Source organism: Phyllostomus hastatus, unplaced genomic scaffold (genome assembly GCF_019186645.2).
Source record: "Phyllostomus hastatus isolate PE091 unplaced genomic scaffold, TTU_PhHast_1.1 phas_contig_80, whole genome shotgun sequence".
In the NCBI taxonomy this organism is placed as follows: domain Eukaryota; kingdom Metazoa; phylum Chordata; class Mammalia; order Chiroptera; family Phyllostomidae; genus Phyllostomus; species Phyllostomus hastatus.
The window spans coordinates 10,087,449-10,108,250 of NW_025333960.1; the positions used below are offsets into that span (position 1 = coordinate 10,087,449).

Here is a 20,802-nt window from a genome sequence, read left to right on the forward strand (position 1 = left end):
AACATGATGTTAGGCATCCTTGTATATTCCCCTGAGGCTTGTCCTGGTGCCTCAGCTTCCTCCACTGTGACTTAGTCCTTTGGGTCACACCACTGGCCCCTGTAAGGAACCTATTAATCAAATGGGGTTCTATGCCTTATGCTTCTGGCTCTAGATGCTGGCGGACTCCAGATGTAGAAATGGGTATCTGCAAACCACTTTTAGTTTTTCAAAAAAACTTAGTAGATATACTACAAACTCTAACTAAAATGTTAATTTTCTTTGCTAGGATTGTATCAGCTCCCACTGGTGACCCTCTGATCTTATTCTGATCAGAGTTTACATCTGGACTTAAAATAAATAAAAATGGGGATGTCAGCTGTTAATCATTCCTTTCTGGCATCTTCTTGCTAGAGATGTTTTTAATGAACTGGGTCCAAGAAAAGGAAGGGGAAAGCAGTAAAGGGGGAGGGGTTTATAAACCAGCTTTTCAGGGGACAAAAATCTAGGACTTCTGGGGGAGGGTTAAATCTAGTAGGTTCATGAGATTCTTTCCAAGGGAATATCAGTTCCCTGCAGGATGACACGCCACGTTTTGACTTGTTGAGAGGCAGGGCAGGGTTCGAAGCTGCCAGGAAGGTCCCCCAGGGCCCCGAGTGGGGGTGGCACTGGTGAGATGCTGGCACTGGGTGGAGAGTAGCCCAGGCCCTCACCCAACTTGTCTTTTTAAGTAGGGTTAGTAGTCTCAGACTAAAACTTTATTTTCCCCTCAATTTGGGAGAGATCTCATTGTATACTTCTAATCACACTCCACTGAAAAGAGCCATAAGCTTAATACTTTAAGTTTCCACAAATTCTCTAAACATCTTCCCTAATTGCCATGACTTTCTAATTGCCTGCTCCATTAAGCCAATTCCAGCTGGCTGATTAGCTACATATCATCACCAATGAGGAAATGCAGGTGAAAGTGCTTTGAAAAACCTGGAAGTCTCTTTTCAGTGGCTCTTCATCTAGGCTGAATGTTGAAATTCCGTGGGAGTTTTAAAAAGCATTGACCTGAGGGCCCTATCCCTGGCAATTTTGATTTAATTGGGCTTGTGTGTGGCCAGGGCATAGATATTTTTGTTTTTAAACTTCCTGAATGACTCTCAGTGAGCAGCTAAGGCTGGGAGTCGCTGCTCCATAGCAGAGCCCCTCCCACTTTAGCTCCTGCTAAAACTGGTGGCTGGGAGGATACCTCCGGAGACAAAGGCTCAAAGTAAATCTTCCCAATATGTACATTTCCAGGCCCCAAACATAACAGAACAACAGAAAACTCTCTTTAATACCACAAAGGAAAAAGAGATAGTTCCTTTGAAGTTTCTGACACGATTTCCAATAGAATCACCCACTGTCGTGACGGTAAGCTAGCTTTGCTGGGTGGGAGGCAGCCCTGGTTTGTGGTGGTGGCTGATTTCTGTGATGTGAATACCCTTACTATGGATGGTTTCTGAAGCTACCAACAGTTTAGAAAGTTCAACCAGCTCAGAAAATTCCCCATGTTAACAACTGGCCTTCCAGAGCTGTTAGGAGCCCATGGAGCCCATGCGGGTGTTTCCTTTGGGAGGGAAAGGGTTCCTAATCACAAGGTCAGGGCTTGTTTTTATAGCAGTGACAGCCCATCCAAATGCAAAATGTGCCTATCTTGCTTTCTGCAAAGCGAATCCAACCCTCATCAAGTAGACTGACCACCTCCTTTCACTCACACCTACTTATTTCTTTCCCATTTATAGTGAAATGAGATAGTGAATGAGGAGGTAAGGAGGGGTGGCTGCTGCTTCTGTGACACAGAGCTCTCTCACACTTACAAGCAGTGCACGACCGTGCGGCCTTCCCCACCGTTGTACTCCTCCTGCCACTTGTCCACCTGGCGAATGAGCTTCAAGAAGGAGCGCTTGGACACCGGTGTGTCCCTGTACATCGGCCAGCCCAGGAACTGGAACTGCTGCACCATCCGGTATCCGTCCTGGGGCTGGGGAGAGTCAGGTGATAATCAGGGAGTGAAAGAAAATAGGCATTATTTACTGCACTGAATTCCCAAGGGCGGACCCCACCCGCTGGGTCCTCTCACTGGCAGAACGTTACTTCAGGGGAGGCTTGCCCATAAACAACAAAGGGCACTCCTGCTGGCCTGAGAGTTACAAGTTTTAATATTGAGCTGTTATAAAAAACCAGGTGTTTTAAATGACAGACTGGACAAATAAAAGTAAAGCACAGGTCTTACAATTTTGCGAAAGCCAAGCAAAAAATAACACACAATGCGAACACGGACCACATCGTGCAGTAACTGGTAACCTGTCTTTAGTCTAATTACAGGTAAATTAAAGACAATGGCTAAATTATAATCAGGAGATGTTTGTGAGCTTAGGGTGTTACAGACTGCACTTTTCCTGTGAGAATAATATGGTTTTTCTTATTGGGGTGCATCTTGCTAAGATATCAATAGTTAATTTATCTTTAGTCCCAGTTAAATGGAATTGCAGTATTCAAGAAAGTGTTAAAAAAGCAACAGGTTTAACCCTGCTCTGACTAAACCCTCTGCACAGGTGATCATGCTTTTCTTGTTGACACACTTTTTTTTTCTTATAAATAGACTTTATTTTTTTAAAATAGATTTTAGATTTACAGAAAAATTAAGAAAGTACAGAGAGTTCCTAGATGCAGTTTCTCCTTTCTTTTATTTTTTTATTATTTTTTAAAATTTTATTTTAATCATTGTTCAAGTACGGTTTTCTCCCATTTACTCCCATTCCAGCCCACCCACCCAACCCTCCCTACTTCCCTCCCTTTACCCCTCACCCCTAGTTTTTGTCCATGTGTCCTTTAAATTTGTTCCTGTAAACCCTACCCATTCCCCCCTGAAATTCCCTCTTCTCTTCCCTCTGGTCACTGTCAGTCTGTCCCCTATCTTGTTGACACACTTTCTTCACTGGCTGTTCCTTCTCCCTCTCCACTTTCTCCCCAACCTTGGCCTCCCCTTCTCCTAGACCTCTTGCTGATGGAAGCCCCAGGCTTAGTCCTTGGGTCTCTTTCTCTTTTGTCTCTCATTTGATGATTTCATGACTTTAAATATTCCAGTAAGTAATATTCACCAATTTATATTTCAGATCAGACCTCTGTCCTGAATTTCACCTTCATGGATTCAAATGCCGACTCAATATTTCCACGTAGGCATCTAATAGTCATGTCAAACCTAGTATGTTTCAAACACAACTCTTGACCCTCCTTCCATGTGTGACTGTCCTGCCATTGCCGTTTCTCCCCTGGAATGTTGTAGCAGCCTCCTGATGGGCCTCTCTTACAGTCTATTCTCAACGCAGAAGCCAGAGTGCTCCTTTTAAAAGGTAAATTATAACATGTGATTCTTCTACTCAAACACTGTACTGGCTCCTTATTTCCTCTGAGCAAAAGCCCAAATCCTTGCAGTGGCCTTGCAAGGCCCTGCATGATCTCTGCCACCCCCACCCCCTTTCCCTCTAGGTGACCTTAGCTCACTGTGTTCCAATCACATCAGCCTCTCCACTGTTGCCGGAACCCCACCCCCGGGCCTTTGCACTGGCCACTACTTCTGCCTTGAGATCTGACTCCACAGAACAGTGGACGGCTGTTCCCTCACTTCCATCAGGTCTCTGCTCACAATGCACACATACTTAAGGACAGCTTTGCTCTCCCTCCTGTCCATGCCCTAGCATGTTCTACCTCCCCACTTTTTTCCTATATCATTTATCAATTTTGAACATATCCCATTTTACCTGTTATATCTATTATTTATTGTCTGTCATCTCCCATTAGAATGCAAGTTCTATAAAATCAGGGAGCTTTGTTTTCTTTGCTGCTATATTCCATACTCCCAGAGTAGTGACTGACACCAAGTGAGAACACTAAACACTCAATGAATGACGAAATAGTGAAATGGCAATTTAAGTGTGATTGGCTGTAATTCTTACTCTGGATGCATTATAAATACGGAATATCCGGCTGATGATGTCTTCTTCCAAATCAGCAGAAACAAATTCTACTTGGATGGGGCCATGTCTGTGAACTCCATTCTCTGGCCAATACTGTGGACACAACTGAATTCAAAATGAAGAAACACGAGGTTATTTATAAGAATAAGTTTACTCTGAACAGTTTGGATAAGGTCACTATTGACATTCAGTACTTCTTACTACTTCCTTGATTGGCTTAGTTTTCTTTCCTTTCTCTTTTTTCTTTCAAGAAAGTAGACCTGAGGACTTTCTTATGGGCTAATTCCTCAGCTCCACCTGTTCTTCTAATACCCTTCCCTTCATTTTCTCAGAAAGCATTGTTAAGCCGTGAACAGGTCTGCTTTCCGAGGAGGTCACATGGATGCTGTTTTACACACCTATTGTGAGATCCCTTTTGCTGCTGGCAGGAACTCCTACCAGGCCCTGGGGAGATGTCAGTAGCTGCCATTACAAGAGCTAAGATACTTAAGATGGCACACGTACCTGCTAACACCCAAACCTCCCCCCTCCCCTGGGCTTGCACTGGCATGGTAATCCCTGTGGGGAACAGGGCTACTCTGTGACAAGATGCTGATAAGTGCTGGGTTGCATTTTCACGCTCTAGTCCAAATGCCCCCAGCTGTGATCTAGAAAACCTGCTGTAATAAGAGTAAATGCTTTACCTGAAGGTGGTTTTAATAAAAAACACAATTTCCTAGAGTCTTGCACTCCAAGTATTGGTGCTACTAGGTAATTAGAACTTTTGCACAAATGTAATTTGAAGCACAACCCGATGTGCAGTGGGGCAACGTGACTTATGATGCAGGCACTTTCATTTGCACCACCCCACTGACATACTGAATTCACAGACAGGTGAGAGAATGCCCCAGATCTTTTCTTCTCACCAATCTGTCCTAAACCCTAAGACCCAAAAAGGCATTTAAAGTTAGAAATTAAACTTCTTTTGGACTTGATATTCCAGGGACACCTTGGGGAGTATTGTTCACCTTTTTTTTTTAAATTTTATTTTAATCATTCTTCAAGTGCAGTTTTCTGTCCTTTACTCCCATCCCAGCCCACCCACCCATTCCTCCCCACCTCCCTCCCATTTTCAACCCCCACTAGTTTTTGACCATGTGTCCTTTAAATTTGTTCCTGTAAACCCTTCCCATTCTCCCCTGAAATTCCCTCCCCTCTCCCCTCTGGTCACTGTCAGCCTGTCCTCTATTTCAGTGTCTTTGACTATATTTTGCTTGTTTCTTTGTTTTGTTGTTTAGGTTCCTGTTAAAGGTGAGATCATATGGTATTTGTCTTTCACTGCCTGGCTCATTTCACTTAGCATAATGCACCTTTTATCTTTCTGATTTACCTGAGGGACAAATAGCTGAGCTGAGGAAAACAAGAAACTACTTCATTACTTTATAACTAGTTTCTGTTGGGCAAGAGCAGATGGAAAACATATCACCTCGTTTTAAGCACAATGATGAACCACAACAGAGTCCACTAACTGAATTTCCTTTTCTTGATGACTTTTATTTTTCAAAGGATCTAAAATCTCATTGGCAAAGGTGGATTTATATGCAAGACTGCAAGACAGTTTTCAGTTACCAGTAGGTCAACCTAAAAAGCAATCTTCCTCTTTCTATTATAAAGAAGTCGGAGACTTGGACTTTATGATCAAGAATGAAAGTAGGATAACTAAGGGTACTTTTTAAAAATAGTAGTTTAGAAATGACATTTATGTATTAAAAATTATATTAGTTTCAGGTGCACACCCCAATTAATTAGACATTTTATAACACACCAACTAATCATTGTGATAAACCATGTACCCATCTGATGCCATACATAGTTATTAGAATATTTTAAACAATATTCCCTAAGTGGTAATTTACATTCCTGTGACTATTCTGTCACTACAAATTTGTACTTCTTAAGACCTTCACCTTTTTTTCACCAAACCTTGCAACCCCCCTTTCACCTGGCAACCATCAAAATGTTCTCTTTATTTATGAGTCTGTTTCTGTTCTGTTTTTTAATTTATTTTTTAGATTCAATTATCAATATATATGTTTTTGTTGCCATTCTATTGTTCACGTCCCTAACCCTGGTTTTTTTCTTTCTCCTTTTCCTCCTCCTCCTTCTTCTTCCTCTTCTCTTTTTCTCTTCAACCTTTTTCTTCCTCTTCTTTCTTAAAGAAGACCCTTTAACATTTCATATGATACTGGTTTGGTAGTGATAAACTTCTTTAACTTTTTCTTGTCTGGGAAGTTCTGTGTCTGTCCTTCGATTCTAAATGACAGCTTTGCTGGGAAGAGTAATCTTGTTTGTAGGTTCTTGTTGTTCATCACTTTGAATATTTTTTGCCAGTCCTTTCTTGCCTGCAAAGTTTCTGTGGAGAAATCAGCTGACAGTCTTATGGGAGCTCCCTTGTAGGTAACCAATTGACCTTCTCTTGCTGCTTTTAAGAGTCTCTTTGTCTTTAACCTTTGGTATTTTAGTTATGATGTGTCTTGGAATGGGCCTTTTTGTATCCATCTTGTTTGGGACTCTGTGCTTCCTGGACTTGTATGTCTATTTCCTTCACCAGGCCAGGGAAGCTTTCTGTCATTCTTTTTAAAAATAGGTTTTCAATTTCTTGCTCTCTCTCTCTTCTCCTTCTGGCACCCTCATGATGTGAATGTCAGTATGCTTGAAGTTCCAGAGTCTCCTTATACTCTCCTCATTTTTTTTAAAATTCTTTTTTCTTTTTGCTGTTCCGATTGGGTGTTTCTTGCTTCCTTATATTTCGAAATTGCTGTTTTGATTCTCAGCTTCATGTACTCTACTGTTGATACCCTGTAAATTATTCATTTCAGTTAGTGTATCCTTCATTTCTGACTGGTTCTTTTTTTATAGTTTCCATGGTCTTTTTAATGCTGTTGCAGTTCTCTCTGAAGTTCATCTATTCTCTTAAGTTCCTTGAGCATCCTTAGAACCAGTGTTTTGAACTCTGTGTCCAGTAGATTGCTTCTCTCCATTTTGTTTAGTTTTTTTTTTTCCTGGAGTTTGTTCTGTTCTTTCACTTGAGACATGAATTTTTTTAATCCTCACCAGAGGACATGCTTATTGATTTTATAGACAGGGGAAAGGAGGGAGAGACAGAGGGAGAAACAATGATGAGAGAGAGAAACATTGATTGGGTGCCTCTCAGAAATGCCTTGACCAGGGACTGAACCCACAACCCAGGCATGTGCCCTGACTGGGAACTGAACCTGTGATCTTTTGGTTCACAGGACTAAACTCCAATGAACTGAGCCTCACTGGCCAGGGCAGGGGACATGCTTCTTTGTCTCCTCATTTTAGCTGCCTGCCTGTGTTTGTTTCTATGTACCAGGCAGAGCTGCCTTGTCTCCTGGTTTTGGAAGAGTGTCTTTATGTAGTAGTGTCTGGTAGGATCCAGAGGCACAGCCTTCCCATTCACCCAAGCTGGACACTCCAGGTATGCCCCCATCTCCCCTGTGGGTTGTGTACCCCTTTCTGTTGTAGTTGAGCTTTGATTGTTGGCATGTCAATGGGAGGGATTTACCCCTAGGACCACCGGTTGCAAGGACAGCTATGGCCACTGTGGAGGATCAGCTGTGTAGGGGCTCGCCCATGGAGCATAACGTACTTCAGTGGGGCTCTGGTGCCTGCTGAGTCTTCCCCTTGAGTGTTTCTCTTGTGGAGGTTACTAGGTGGTGCTTTATCATAGTCTGACACTGTCCACCCAGTTTTGCTGGCTCTGGGGCTCCCAGGCAGTGCTGGCCAAGGTCAGCAACTGCCTGTGTTCTGCCTAGGGCCACCCATCATGAGCTACAAAGTGATTTGCAGATGGTTGCTACTTGTGTTGGGCTTGGAGGTGCCCAGGAGAGGCCACACTGAGAACCAAGGCTAGCTTCAGCTAATGCCAGGCCTGGGGATACTCAGCGAGAGGTATGGGGCATGCTGAAGCCATATGACACTTGTTTGAGAGATTTTAGGAAAGCGTGAAGCATGAGCCAAGACAAACTGTATGAAAAAGCCACTGGAATCAGCTTGGGTGGACCCACAGGTTGGTGGGGCAAGACATCATAGAATCACTAGGGTGGGTCAAACAGTGTGTTCCAGGCTGATGGAGTCTCGTATATGTTGCCTGCCTGCTAACGCTGTTGTGGGAGGGCTAAGAAAAAGAGGTGGCATCTGCCATCACTTCTGTATGTGAAGAAGCTGCCTCTCTAGCACTTTCCCTGATGCCAGCCACTTCAGTTCCTCCCTGTATGTCTTTGGTGCTTTCAAGCTGCTGCCCCAGTCAGTGCTGGAGCTCAGAGTGACTGAGTCTGAGTAGGCCCATGCATGGGCCCTTTAAGAGAAACTGCCTGGGCTCTGGCTGGATGGCTCAGTTGTTTAGGGTGTTGTTCTGTACACCAAAAAGTTGTGGATTTGATCCACTGTTGGGGTCTGTATGGGCGGCAACTGATAGATGTGTCTCACTCACCTCTATGTTTCTCTCTCCCTTCCTCTCTCACTAAAATCAATAAAAATATATTCTCAAGTGAGGATTAAAAAAAAAAGAGGAACTTCCTAGGACTCCAGTAGCCCTTGGTCTCACTCAGCCACAATTCCCGCTGGTTTTTACAGCCAGAAGTCATGGGGACTTCTCTTCACAGCACTGGAACCCTGGGCTGGGTGGCCTTGTGTGGGGCTGGGACCCCTCGCTCCTCAGAAGGGACCTCTGCAGTTGAGGTATCCCTCCCAATTTTTATCTATAACATGTGGATTTGGGGCCAGCCAGTTCTGGTGTCTCTGCCCCCTTCCTACCAGTCTCCACGTATCTTCTTTATATCCTTAGTTGTATCTTTATATCCTTGCGTTGAGTTAAGGTGGTTGTGAATGAGGATTCTTCTGTAGTTTAGTTGTACTTTTGATGTGGTTGTGGGAGGAATCAAGTACTGTGTTTGCCCATGCCACTATCTTGACCAAACACTTATTTATTCTTAAATAACACTTTCATTAATTTTTTCCTTCCTCATCAGCACTTGCTGGTGACAAGTTATAAAACCAGCTTATCAAAACTATAGCATGCTAATGTTTATTTTCTTTTTGATATCCAAGTGTACCTACTGTTAAAATTAGGCATTGGGATGGGAAGCTGAGAAGGTAATAAAAGCCCTAACATGCACATTTGAACTTTTCTGCCCATTTGACTCCTGACTGAGCTAGCTTTGCTTTTTGCTTGCTCTCTCAGTTCAAGCACTGATCAAAAGCTTGTCACTTACACCAAAGAAATATGAATGGGCTTGGCTGGTGTTGGCTGTTGGCACAGTGCATTCTGCACTCTGCCCAAGTAAACCATGTAGAAAATGGCTTAAATGGTGCATAACACATCCATGAACTGGGCCTATAAATACTTAAAATAGTTGAGTGCTATTCTTGTACAATTGCAAAGCCTTTAAGTTCAAACGCTCAGTTTAATGTTCTCTAAAAGACTGACTCCCAGGAGCCTCTTTTCTCTCACTCTGAAAATCACTTTCACTGCTGAATGGAATTGCAGTTTCTTTGTTTCTCCTACCACTGGCCAGGCAAGGCTTGGTTTGAGTCCAGACAGTTTTGGTTTAGAATGCAGCTTTAGAATTCAAACACTGGTGTTCAAAAAGAACACACAGAAATCACGAACCTCTGTCTCACTCATATGAACAAAAGAGTATTATTATCAGTACATTTCAGAATTCACATTAGGGGAAAAAGAATGATTCTGAAGAGGCAACAAGTTCCTTATTCTGTAACTGTCTTTGACTAAGGAATCTTGAATTAGTGAAATTTAACTCAGGACATTGCAAGTTAGAAAACCAGGATTCTTGGTTTTATTTCAAGTTGTATCTTTGAAGCTCTCCGAGGTGTGGTATCTGCCTGTCTAGACATGGCTACAATCTATCCTCCAGAGAAGTTCAATGGGGAAGACTTCTAAAACATTTAAGCTTATTAAACAAAAAGGACTAGATAAGGACAAGGATTATCATTAATATTTCAATAACTTTCAGGCTAGAGCCTTAACAACATAATGTAGATGTCAAACATAATTAAAAACATTACAGAGTTGAAGTGAATGTTCACGTCATTTATGGTAGATTGATGGCAATACAGTAAATTTTAGGAAGAAAAAAATCTTATTCAGTTTGAAACTAAAATACACCAGACCTTTTTTTTAAAAAAAACCCCTAAGAACTTATTTTAATGAAAATTTAAAATGACATGTGTTTATAATTTTAGAAAAGTATTTTTAAAAAGTGGTAGCACTTAACACTGAAAAATTAAACTCATTTTTTAAATTAAAAATTAAAACTATAAGTGAATGAAGTAAAATAAAGCCATTTATATATTTTTTAGAACTTACTTAAAAATAATTTGTGTTTCTAGCAGATAGGAAATGAATTCCGCTCCTGAACAAGTTCATCTTAGCGTGTGCTGGGTTCAGAAGCAGCACAGTTGTCAAGACAGTTAAGCCTCTGACTGTACGGCGGAGCCCAAGAGCAGGAGGCTGAGCTCCTAAAGGGCCACATGCTAATGCTCACCTGACAAGTCTCTTTAAGAAAATGTTTTTTAACCCCATTACTAATATTGGGTCATTACCATCCACTCTATCTCTTCTGATGTTTAAGAAGAAGAGCTATGAAAAAACCCCATTTATCATTCTGAGCTTCTATTATCTTCAAGTCCCAGTTTTATTTCTTTTTAATATCTTTATGAGAGGGTCGACAAAACTAATTGCTGTCCCTTAAAATCGCCTTAGGCCTCCACTGTCGCTTCAGCAGGAGAATCTCCCTGATGGCACCAAGGGCTGGGTTATCTGCTGACGTCCTTCCTGTCTCTCTGGTTTGCTGGTCAGTGACTTTGACTTTGTGACGATGTCCATGTTTCTGTTCAGCTCCGACTCGGCCCATTACCTGTGTCTCCCTGCAGTCAGTATTTCCATCCTTTCTGACCCTGTCTTGCCCTCTTACTTCCACCATTTAAAACTCCAGCTTGTCATTATGGTTTCAGAAGATTTTCTGCCCCAATCCCTAGTTCCATCTGATTTTTAACATTTGTGTTTCTCTAGTTCTCCATCCTCGCCTGGCTTTTGTGACCTGGTATAGAAGGCCACACTTCTCAATGTGTAAGCAAACACAGATTTAACCCTGGGCAAGAGCTCTGGCTGTAATAACTCATGAGTCTCACCTGGGCTGGATCTACGTCATTTAGCATAACTACAGATGTGCAGTGGTAATCCAGGACCAGTCTCCAGAAGTCTTTCACTGTGTTGGGCAAAGGATGCTGCGTGACTATAAAAGCTGAAGGCTGTTTATAGCTCTGCAAACACACAAGAAAGATCCAAATATACCAGGAAATGTGACGGAAAGAAGCTAAGGTTATTCTGTATACATACAAATTTGTGACATAAAACACTGAACACATTTAACAATTGTTTAATGCTATCACCATTGTCAATGCCAAAATAGACTAAATATAAACTTCTCTGCAGAATGCTAACGATTTCACTCTGACACTAAGAAAACAACAGCATCTTATAAAATTTTTGCTATATCTGCTAGGAAAGCAACATTGGCCTTATACATAATTATTTTAAGAAAATTTAACTTTAATTTAAAAATGTGTACAATTAAAACGGTTTTGCTTTTCCTAACAATCTTCCCTACTCATTTATATGTGTGATGGTGTTACTTATTTTTGCATTAAAAGGATACACATGCTTTTTATAGCTCTGGAGGGCTTCAAACAAGTTTAAGTGCCCTGTTACTGATACCGCACCAATAGAATAAAATTTCCATATTAGCACTAAAAATATCCATTCACTTTTCCCATCAATTGAATAGCAAATGTTCATTCAATTAGGAGTAAATTGACTGACAGGAAGTAATGAGTTGTGTTCTATCTGTACTGACAGGCAATTTCCCCCCATGGTAATTACTGCCTAAATTAAGAGGAAAGGGGACTCAAGTAATGCTGCCAACCATATTACCCCACTTTACTGCCTTAGTGACCTAATAGCTGTCTCTTGCTCTCTGGCCAGCAGGTTAAAAATTTAAGTGTTCAGAGAGTAAACGGAACGTTATTCACTTTTCAGTACTTTGGGACTGGTGGTTTCCAAGAGACCAAACATGTTGGTGCTGGCACAAAAACACATGTGGAATATGAAATGCACTTTGCTGAAAAAATAGTTTCTGTCTTAAAAAAAATACAACCCCAAACCAAGGGCAGATGAGTCAATGAAGACCCAGGACACATTTGATCATCTTCCCAGTTGTTAACTCCTGAGAAAAATCTCCCCGTCTCCTTCCAAGGGAAGGTCAGTGGGCTTACGTCCATGAGGGCAGCATTGATGTAGTTGCTGCTCTCCCCGTCGATGGTGATGAGGAAAGGCAGGCAGCGGTCTGGGGGCAGAATGTCCATGCAGCGGTTTTTCTCATGGTTCCGGGGCAGGAGTGCAATGCTACAGTCTTCCACACGCAGTGTCGGCGTTACCATGTTCAGGGTCTATGTGACAGAGCACAGGCACATGGGGAAGGGAATGCTGGGTAGCGTGTTGTCTCAATTCAGGCTTCACATCCAAGTTTCTCGCAGTCTGAGTACAAAATGGTCCCTTCCCCCACCTTCCCCATAGCCGCACTCACACAGTTACATATTAATTTCCCTTTTCTCTCTTTGGATTTTGTCTACAGACAGTGCCCACTAGGGCTAGACACCTGGGCACTCAGGAGAAGGAGGTTGAGTAGGGTTTGGTCTAGGGCCAGGTACATTTAGACTGAATGTGAATATAAGGAACTCTTGCCGAGCAAGTGCTCTGAGTGTACCTTGCTTGGTTTGGCTACACCCACCTGGCATTGTGGGACTGCCTGGTGTCTGCTTTGAAAGTGGGGAAATAGCATTGCTAGAGCAGCAGTTCCCAACCAGGCAACTGACCCCGTGGGGCACTGGCAATGTCCACACACATTTTTGGTGGTAACAACTGATGTGGTGGAGGTCTTCTGGTGCCCAGTTGGTAGAGGCCAGGGATGCTGTGAGACATCCTGAAGGACAGTCCCCACAGTAAAGAATTATCAAGCCCCAAATATCAGTATTGCTGAGGTCGAGAAACCCTGCATTGCCTCAATGGTTTAAGATCTGCCTTAGATACATTTCTTGAGGAGCAAAGTCACAGGCACTTGCCTCTTCCGTTAGCATGACTTACCCGAAATTCCTCTTTAATCTGGCTTGAATTTGTCTGTGGATCCAGTTTGTTCATGTCATAATACAGAGACCTAACTTGGGAGGCAGGGATGGAGGTGTCTCCACAAAGACAGGCTTCTAGGATGGCATCATGGATAAACACATATTGTTCCTAGGGACACAGATGGGACAAGGTGGTCATAGAGAAGCCAAGGTAACTGAGAGATCCAGAGGAGGGAAGACAGCTCCTCATGGTCAAGGACATGGAGCAGTGCTCCGACAGAGAAATCAATTATGAGGGCCTGGCTGCTGGGAGGTGGTGCTCCCCACAAGGCACAGCCAGCATGCTACTGAGTGGGCATGTGTGACAGCTTAATGGAGGAAGAGACAAAAGGCATCCCCGCACAAGCACTGTGTGGGCTGGCTGAAACCGATTGGACACTGACAGATACTAGAGCAAGCACTGCAGTGCTAGAGCAACTGTGGCCAAAATGCTTTTGGAATTCGATCCCATGAGTTGAAAACTCAATATTTTAGATGAGGAGATGAGCAGAATCTTATCTATAATAATAAGAGAGTTGACCAACCAAATTAATAATGCAAAGAAGGTCCAGGCAAACTTGACATCACTGTAAAAAAACAGTCCTGAGCACTTAGAACTACTTATTTCGAAACATTAATTAATGTGATAATTACAAAAGTCCTTACAAGTCCAGAGAAGAGCTCTTGTTTGTACACACAGTAAGCCCACAGTTTAAAAGTGGGTCCTCTGATTTAGAAATGGCACTGATTTTCCCTACAATTAATTACTGAGGTTTTACCATAGGTATTAACTTTTAATTATGTGAGATGTGAAAGAGCCTCATTACTTTTTACTTTAATTTCTATAAATAACCAGGACTCTTCTCAAAAACATACCACTGCTATTAAACATCACCTCAAAGAAGGGGAGCAAGTGAGAAAGTGGATGAGGCAATGCTTGATTAACTGCAAAGTATATTAAAAATACATTAATATCATTATTATACTTAAAACAAAGAATTCCTATTCTAAAGCAAAAACCTCCCATGAAAGCAGCATTTATAGTTTCTGCTGTTTTCTTTATGTTAGCTAAAAAAAAAAAAAAGAAATTAGGTTTCTCAGTGGCTTGTGTGTACTGTATGCATAATCAAAATGCAATGGTTTCTTTCTGTTCTTCTACTTCATGAATCATACTTAAAACAATCAAATATTTGTAAGAACATGAATCTCCTAGGAGGAGGATGTAATACTTTTCCTCAAAAACTTAAATTCCTGATACACCTTGAATTCTAGATGATGGAAGTATTATATTAGCTGGCATACAGCGCTTCTACAAAGTGGGCGAGTTCACACGATGCTGGCCACTGGGTAGAGCTTCCAGGGGCCAGGAGAACAACAAACTGTATGGAGATTACCCTTTGGCCACTTGGCAAATGCCTGGCTATTCTCAGGAGTCGTCTTGCTCTGGTTACCTGCTAGTTTAAAGACATAATAAGAAGAAAGGGCATTGGACACTCAAAGCCTAAATATAGAGACTCCACTGGGCTCCTTGACACAGAAACATAGCAGATTGAGGCTCATGGCTGCAGATTCTGTTACTTGGGAGACTCATGGCCTTTCTGTTTGTTTAGGAAAAGAAAACAAAAGGAAGAAGGGAGGAAGGAAAGAGAGGCTGCCAGGAATATCACTTCTAGGCAATTCTGGAGAGAGAACCTCTAGTGTTCCTTTCCCCCTTGGCTCTGGGTCGCAGGGCGATGCAGAAGCCCCGTGGACCAGTCCAAGGACTGACGGGGGCTGGCGGGGAGCACAGTACCTCTGTCTGCACCATGTTCACTCTCCGTGACCGCAGCTCCCTGACACAGTTGTAGATGTCCACCACCCCTTCCCGTTCCGCCATGTCCAACATGATGTCAATAACGATGAAGCAGCCAGTCCTCCCGGCACCAGCACTAAATGGAGAGAGCTATTTGTTAGAGGAGGGAAAAGGACCCTTGTGCCACTGCTTAAAAAAAAAGTCTTATGATGGTGAAATCACACCACATAAAGCGAACCATTTCAAGTGTACAATTCAGTGGCATTTCACACATTCAGTGTTGTGCAATCATCACCTCTACTGGATTCCAAAACATTTTCACCACCCAAAGGAGACCTACACCCATTGCCCACTGTACTTCCCTTCAGAAGCCCTGGGTGCGCTACCTACCTGCAGTGCACCACCAATGGGCCTGCGTTGGGCGGGCTCTTGGATTTGACCTGCCGGACGAATCCCAGCAGTCCTGTGGCATGGTAAGGGACCCCATGATCCGGCCAGCCAGTGAAGTGAAACTGTCTGATCTCTCGGATTTCATGAACGCCCCTCTGCCATTATCGGTCAGCACGATGCAGGAAGAGAACAAAGGAAAATACGTGATGAGCAACCAGGAGAGCATCAAGTCCCCTCAGCAGTCAGTAAGCCTAGGGTTAGAACCCCAGTTGCTGGGAACAAGGTCATTCTTAGATTTCACACACACTTTGAAAGCCTTACAGTAGGCAGGAAGATATTTATGGGGCAATAGGGAAGGTGATATTTGGGGAAATGCTAATTGACAAGCATAATTCCAGCAAATGGATGGATCTCTTTGATTCTTTGAAATTCCTTCCAAAAAGTAGATTCAGTTAACAGTTTATGTATCACTTCGATCCTACTGAGTGAGGTGTGAGCTCACAGAGAAGGAGGCACAGACCAGGGACCTGAGGAATTAAATAGTATCTATGTGCTCAACAGATCAGCTCCTAAAACACAAGACCCTTGTTCCCTCCCTTCCACAGCCCGCTCCCTTCGGCCCAGGCCCATGAGCGGTGCGTGCCGTGGGCATGAAGATAATGCCGCCAGAAGAACGGACGAAGGCTACTTCCAACTGCGTATGTCAGAGAACTAATTTTCATTTGCAACTTGTTTTGTCAGATTTCTCTCTTTATTTATTTTTATTTTATTTTTACCAGTTCATTTTAATTATATTTTTTCTATAACCATTTATGCTCCTATATCCCCTTCCACCTCCACCCACCCTCTCCTCCCCACAACCACCATACTGTTGTCCGTGCCCAGGAGTTCTTTCTCTTTTTTTTCCACTCTATCCCTCCAACCCCCACATCTGCTCCCCAGAGCTGTCAGCCTGCTCTCTATCTGTGAATCTGTCTCTACTTTGCTTGTAAGTTCAGTCTGTTCATTAGATTCCACATGTGAGTGAACTCATATGGTACTTGTCTTCCTCTGACTTGCTTATTTCACTCAGCATAATGCTCTCCAGGTCCATCCATGTTGTCACAAAGGGTAAAATTTTTCTTCTTTTTTTAGTGCTGAGTAGTAGTCCATTGTGTAAATGTACCACACTGTTTTTCCTATGCATCTACTGATGGACATTTGGGCTGCTTCCAGATCTTGGCTATTGTAAATAATGTTGCAATGAACATAGGGGTGCATATAGTCTTTCAAATTAGTGTTTCAGATTTCTTCAGATAAATTCTAAGAAGTGGAATTATTAAATGTCCATACTACCCAAAGCAATCTATAGATTCAGTACAATTTCTATCAGAATACCAATGGTATATTTCAAAGAACTAGAACAAATATCCCCAAAATTTATATGGATAAAAGACCCTTGAATAACCACAGCAATTTTGAGAAAGAAGAACAAATTTGGAGGGATCATGCTACCTGATATCAAACTATACTACAAAGCCAAAGTAATCAAAATCACATGGTACTGGTGTAAAAACAGACACATAGACCAACGGAACAGGATACAGAGCCCAGAAGTAAACCCAGATCTCTATGGTCAATTAATATTTGATGGAGGAGGCAAAAACATACAGTGAGCTAAAGATAGTTTAGTCAATAAATGGTGTTGGAAAAATTGGACAGATACGTGCAGAAAAATAAAACTAGACCACCTTCTTATCACATACAAGAATAAATTCAAGATGGATTAAAGACGGAAGTGTTAGACTCAAAATCATAAAAACCCTAGAAGAAAACATAGGCAGTAAAATCTTGGACATTGCTTGTAGCAATATTTTTTCCGATATATCTCCTCAGGCAAACTGAAAAGGAAAAGGAAATAAGAAGAACTACATCAAACTGAAAAGCTTTTGCACAGCGAAGGAAACCACCAACAAAACAAAAAAAAGAACCCACTGAATGGAAGAACGTATTGGCCAATGATACATCTGGTAAGGCGGCGGTCCCCAACCTTTTTAACACAAGGGACTGGTTACATGGAACCCCCATGAACTGGGGTTGGGGGCAGAGGGGTGCTGGAGACAGGAGCGTGGAGCTCAGACGGTACAGTGAGTGAAGCTTCACCTGCTTGCCCACTGCTCACTTCCTGTTGTGCGGCCTGGTTCCTAACAGGCCATAGAACAGTACCAGTCCTTAGCCTGGGGTGGGGGACCCCTGTGATAAGGTGTTAATATCCAAAATTTAAAAATAACTTATAACTCAATACCAAAAAATCCAGTTAAAAAATGGGCAAAGGACCTGAATAGACACTTCTCCACAGAGGACATACGGGTGGCCAGAGACTTATGAAAAGATGCTCAATGTCACTGATCATCAGAGAGATGCGAATGAAAACCACAGTGAGATACCATCTCACACCTGTCTGAATGGCTATCATCAATAAGTCAACAAACAGAAAGGGGAGCCCTTCTGCACTCTTGGTGGGAATGTGGATTGATGCAGCCACTGTGGAAAGCAGTACGGAGTCACCTAAAAAAAACAGATTTCTCTTTTTAAATCAGGTAAACATTTAATCCATTGGCCAACCATCTAAGTGAGTGCGATGCTTCCTTCAAGTATGATGCCAGGTGCTAGGGCCACAGAAACAGTCAGACAGGGCCTCCAGTCTTCAAGAGGTTGTTGCAGCTGGCTTGTGGGGAACAGGCATGCAGACAAATGTACCGTATTTTCCAGACTAGAAGACACACTTCCCCCGACCCCCCAAATTTGGGAGGAATAATGGTGGTTAATGCTGCTGTTGAGTTCTGTTTACATTTACGTTGGTGAAATATTATGTTATTTATATTATTAAATATTTTACCACATTTTTTCCTTCAAAATTTTTTCCCCTATTTTCCTCCCCTAAAACCTAGGTGTGTCTTATGGTCCAAAAAATATGGTATAGCATGGAAATCAGATTTGGCTGGGATTCTATGGTGGATCAGTAGGTTGAAGTGGGAGAGCTGTCTGCCACTGAAGTGAAGGGGAGGCAGAGGAAAAAAGACTTTAAATTTTGTTTTTAAAAAATTTACTTTTTTTGAGAATAATGAAGTTGATTTATTTCCATCATTTTTTTTCTAGCTATAAGCCTATCTAATAAGACTGAGGCTTAAAGCCAAAGTCTGTTTTGAAAATAAAAATTACTTCCAGAATCAAGGCTGGATATAAATTTGAGACCAAATTAAATTTTCTCCCTTCTCTCATTTGATGAACATCATTTCTCTGTTAGGGCCTGGGTTTGGTTTTAGTTATTTTGACATTAAATATGCACTAACCTTATCACCTTTACCATCAGTCATTGTTCACACATACTTAGTGATCAGAGAAGAATTCAGAATGTTATGTGCTTTGAAAGACTGGGAGAGGCCAACAGTTACAGATGTTAAGACAAGGCTTGATTGCTGTTAAGTGTATTAATATATCTTAGTTTAATAAACCACAAGTGTGGAAGCTTTATTAGTCTTTGAAAATCACACACTTCTTTTTTTTTTAATCCTCACCAGAGGACATGCCCATTAGTTTCAGAGAGTGGGGAAGGGAGGGAGAAAGAGGGGGAGAGAAACATCGATGTGAGAAGGGAACATCAATCAGTTGCCTTTTATAGTCTGTATGTGGGATGATGCCCAAACAACTAAGCCACACCTGCTAGGGCAAAAACCATGCTATTCTTTAATAGAGTTTAAGCATTAAGGAATTAAGCCATCAAGTAGTCACAAATGAAAATCAACTGTTATCTGCTAAATATGTCCTGTGACCCCTGGGTAACATCGCAGGTAACATCGCAAAGTGGTTAGGAGCTCACATTTCTCTTTTTAAGTATATTTTATTGATTATGCTATTATAGTTGTCCCATTTTTTCTCCCCTTTATCCCCTTCTACCCTGCATCCCCTCTTCCTCCAGCATTTCCCCAACCTTAGTTCATGTCCATGGTTTGTACTTTTAAGTTCTTTGGCTTCTCCATTTCCTATACTGTTCTTAGCCTCCCCCTGTCTATTTTGTACCTACCAATAATGCTTCTTATTCCCTGTACCTTTCCCCCATTCTCCCCTCTCCTGCTCCCTGCTGATAACCCTCCATGTGATCCCCATTTCTGTGATTCTGTTTCTGTTCTAGTTGTTTGTGTAGTTTTTTGTTTTAGGTTCAGTAACCATGGCCACAATTGTCAATCCCAAAGTCTCCATCAGCAGACAAAGGGTTGAACTGAGTCATCCTCCTAATCCCTAGAGAGCTTCCTTGGTTTTATGTCTGATCACTGGGCCAATGGTGGTCCCACACAACCGGGAAGCCTATACATGCATCTTTATTCCAAAGACCACTAGTGGGCATTTCCCTGTCCCCCATACTGTTTGTTTTTTATTTTTATTTTTTTGAGAACTTTCTGTTCTAGCATTGCTAGATTTCAGTTCCAGCATCCTCAAGTCCCAAACTCCATCCATCATGAGATGGGCCCCCAAACAATCTCTTTAAGACTCACTTTCTGAGCAAGTTAAATGTCAGTTTCTGGGATATAGAAAACTTTTTCCCAAAATAAACCTTCACCCTCTTATATGTTCAAGATTAGCAAAGGAAATTGCTTCTGTGATTTGTGATCACAGCATAAATACTTCCCAATTTGGTATCATTATAGTTTTTATTTATTTTTCATTATACTAAGTATTAATGCAATATAAAAAGTTATATTCACTTCATCTTCCCATGTAATTTAATTGGAAAAAAGAATGGAAGACATACAATAGTGCGTAGCCAAAAGTGTGTACTTAGTAAAACCTGCAGAAAGAATGAATCACTAAGCGCACACATTATCTTTGAGACAGCAGGTTCATATTCCCACTGCCTTCTCTGAGTCCCAAACACCTTCTAGCTAGAGAGAATTCAGTAGCCATTGACAAACTTCCTTTCTTCCAGGATAGAAAGGGACAGATTCAGCAGACAGCCTAGATCCATGGTGGCTTTTGAGCTGTCTCCCCCTGACACAATGGACGCCATACCTTATTTAATATCTGGTTAACTTTGAGCCATCAGCAACGAGAAAGGAAGGATGAGAATCCAATGCAAAACAGGGCTTTGTGAGTTTCAAATTGCAACATGTCTGCTTGTTTTGCAGAGTGGAGCCCAATACATTTTTCACCGTAAGTCCCCTGATGCAACATACTCTCAAAACAGTCCATTGCAGAACTCTTAAAGTTTATGTTCAACTACTTTTCCCCCATTCTAATGAGAAAGTTTTGAATCTACAAGAAGTGCTCCATGGAAGTGCTAATGATTTGTTTTCCTTAAAGATTCTATTGCCCAGTTAGAAAATCACTAACTTGTCATTTTGATTTTCCCAA

The 20,802-nt window shown here is 42.0% G+C and overlaps 1 protein-coding gene across 3 annotated transcripts in view; it reads right to left on the reverse strand.

The window, feature by feature from the left end:
- Nucleotides 1-20,802, reverse strand: part of PTPRM (protein tyrosine phosphatase receptor type M) — an 811,120-nt gene that overhangs the window by 12,807 nt on the left and 777,511 nt on the right. For all 3 annotated transcript variants that reach the window (XM_045849822.1, XM_045849820.1, XM_045849821.1), the window contains 7 exons: nucleotides 15,415-15,569; nucleotides 15,025-15,160; nucleotides 13,213-13,362; nucleotides 12,345-12,518; nucleotides 11,202-11,333; nucleotides 3,966-4,091; nucleotides 1,827-1,990 (listed from right to left, as the gene is read on the reverse strand). In XM_045849822.1, the coding sequence (XP_045705778.1) occupies nucleotides 1,827-1,990; nucleotides 3,966-4,091; nucleotides 11,202-11,333; nucleotides 12,345-12,518; nucleotides 13,213-13,362; nucleotides 15,025-15,160; nucleotides 15,415-15,569 (1,037 nt within the window). The remainder of the gene's footprint in view (nucleotides 1-1,826; nucleotides 1,991-3,965; nucleotides 4,092-11,201; nucleotides 11,334-12,344; nucleotides 12,519-13,212; nucleotides 13,363-15,024; nucleotides 15,161-15,414; nucleotides 15,570-20,802) is intronic.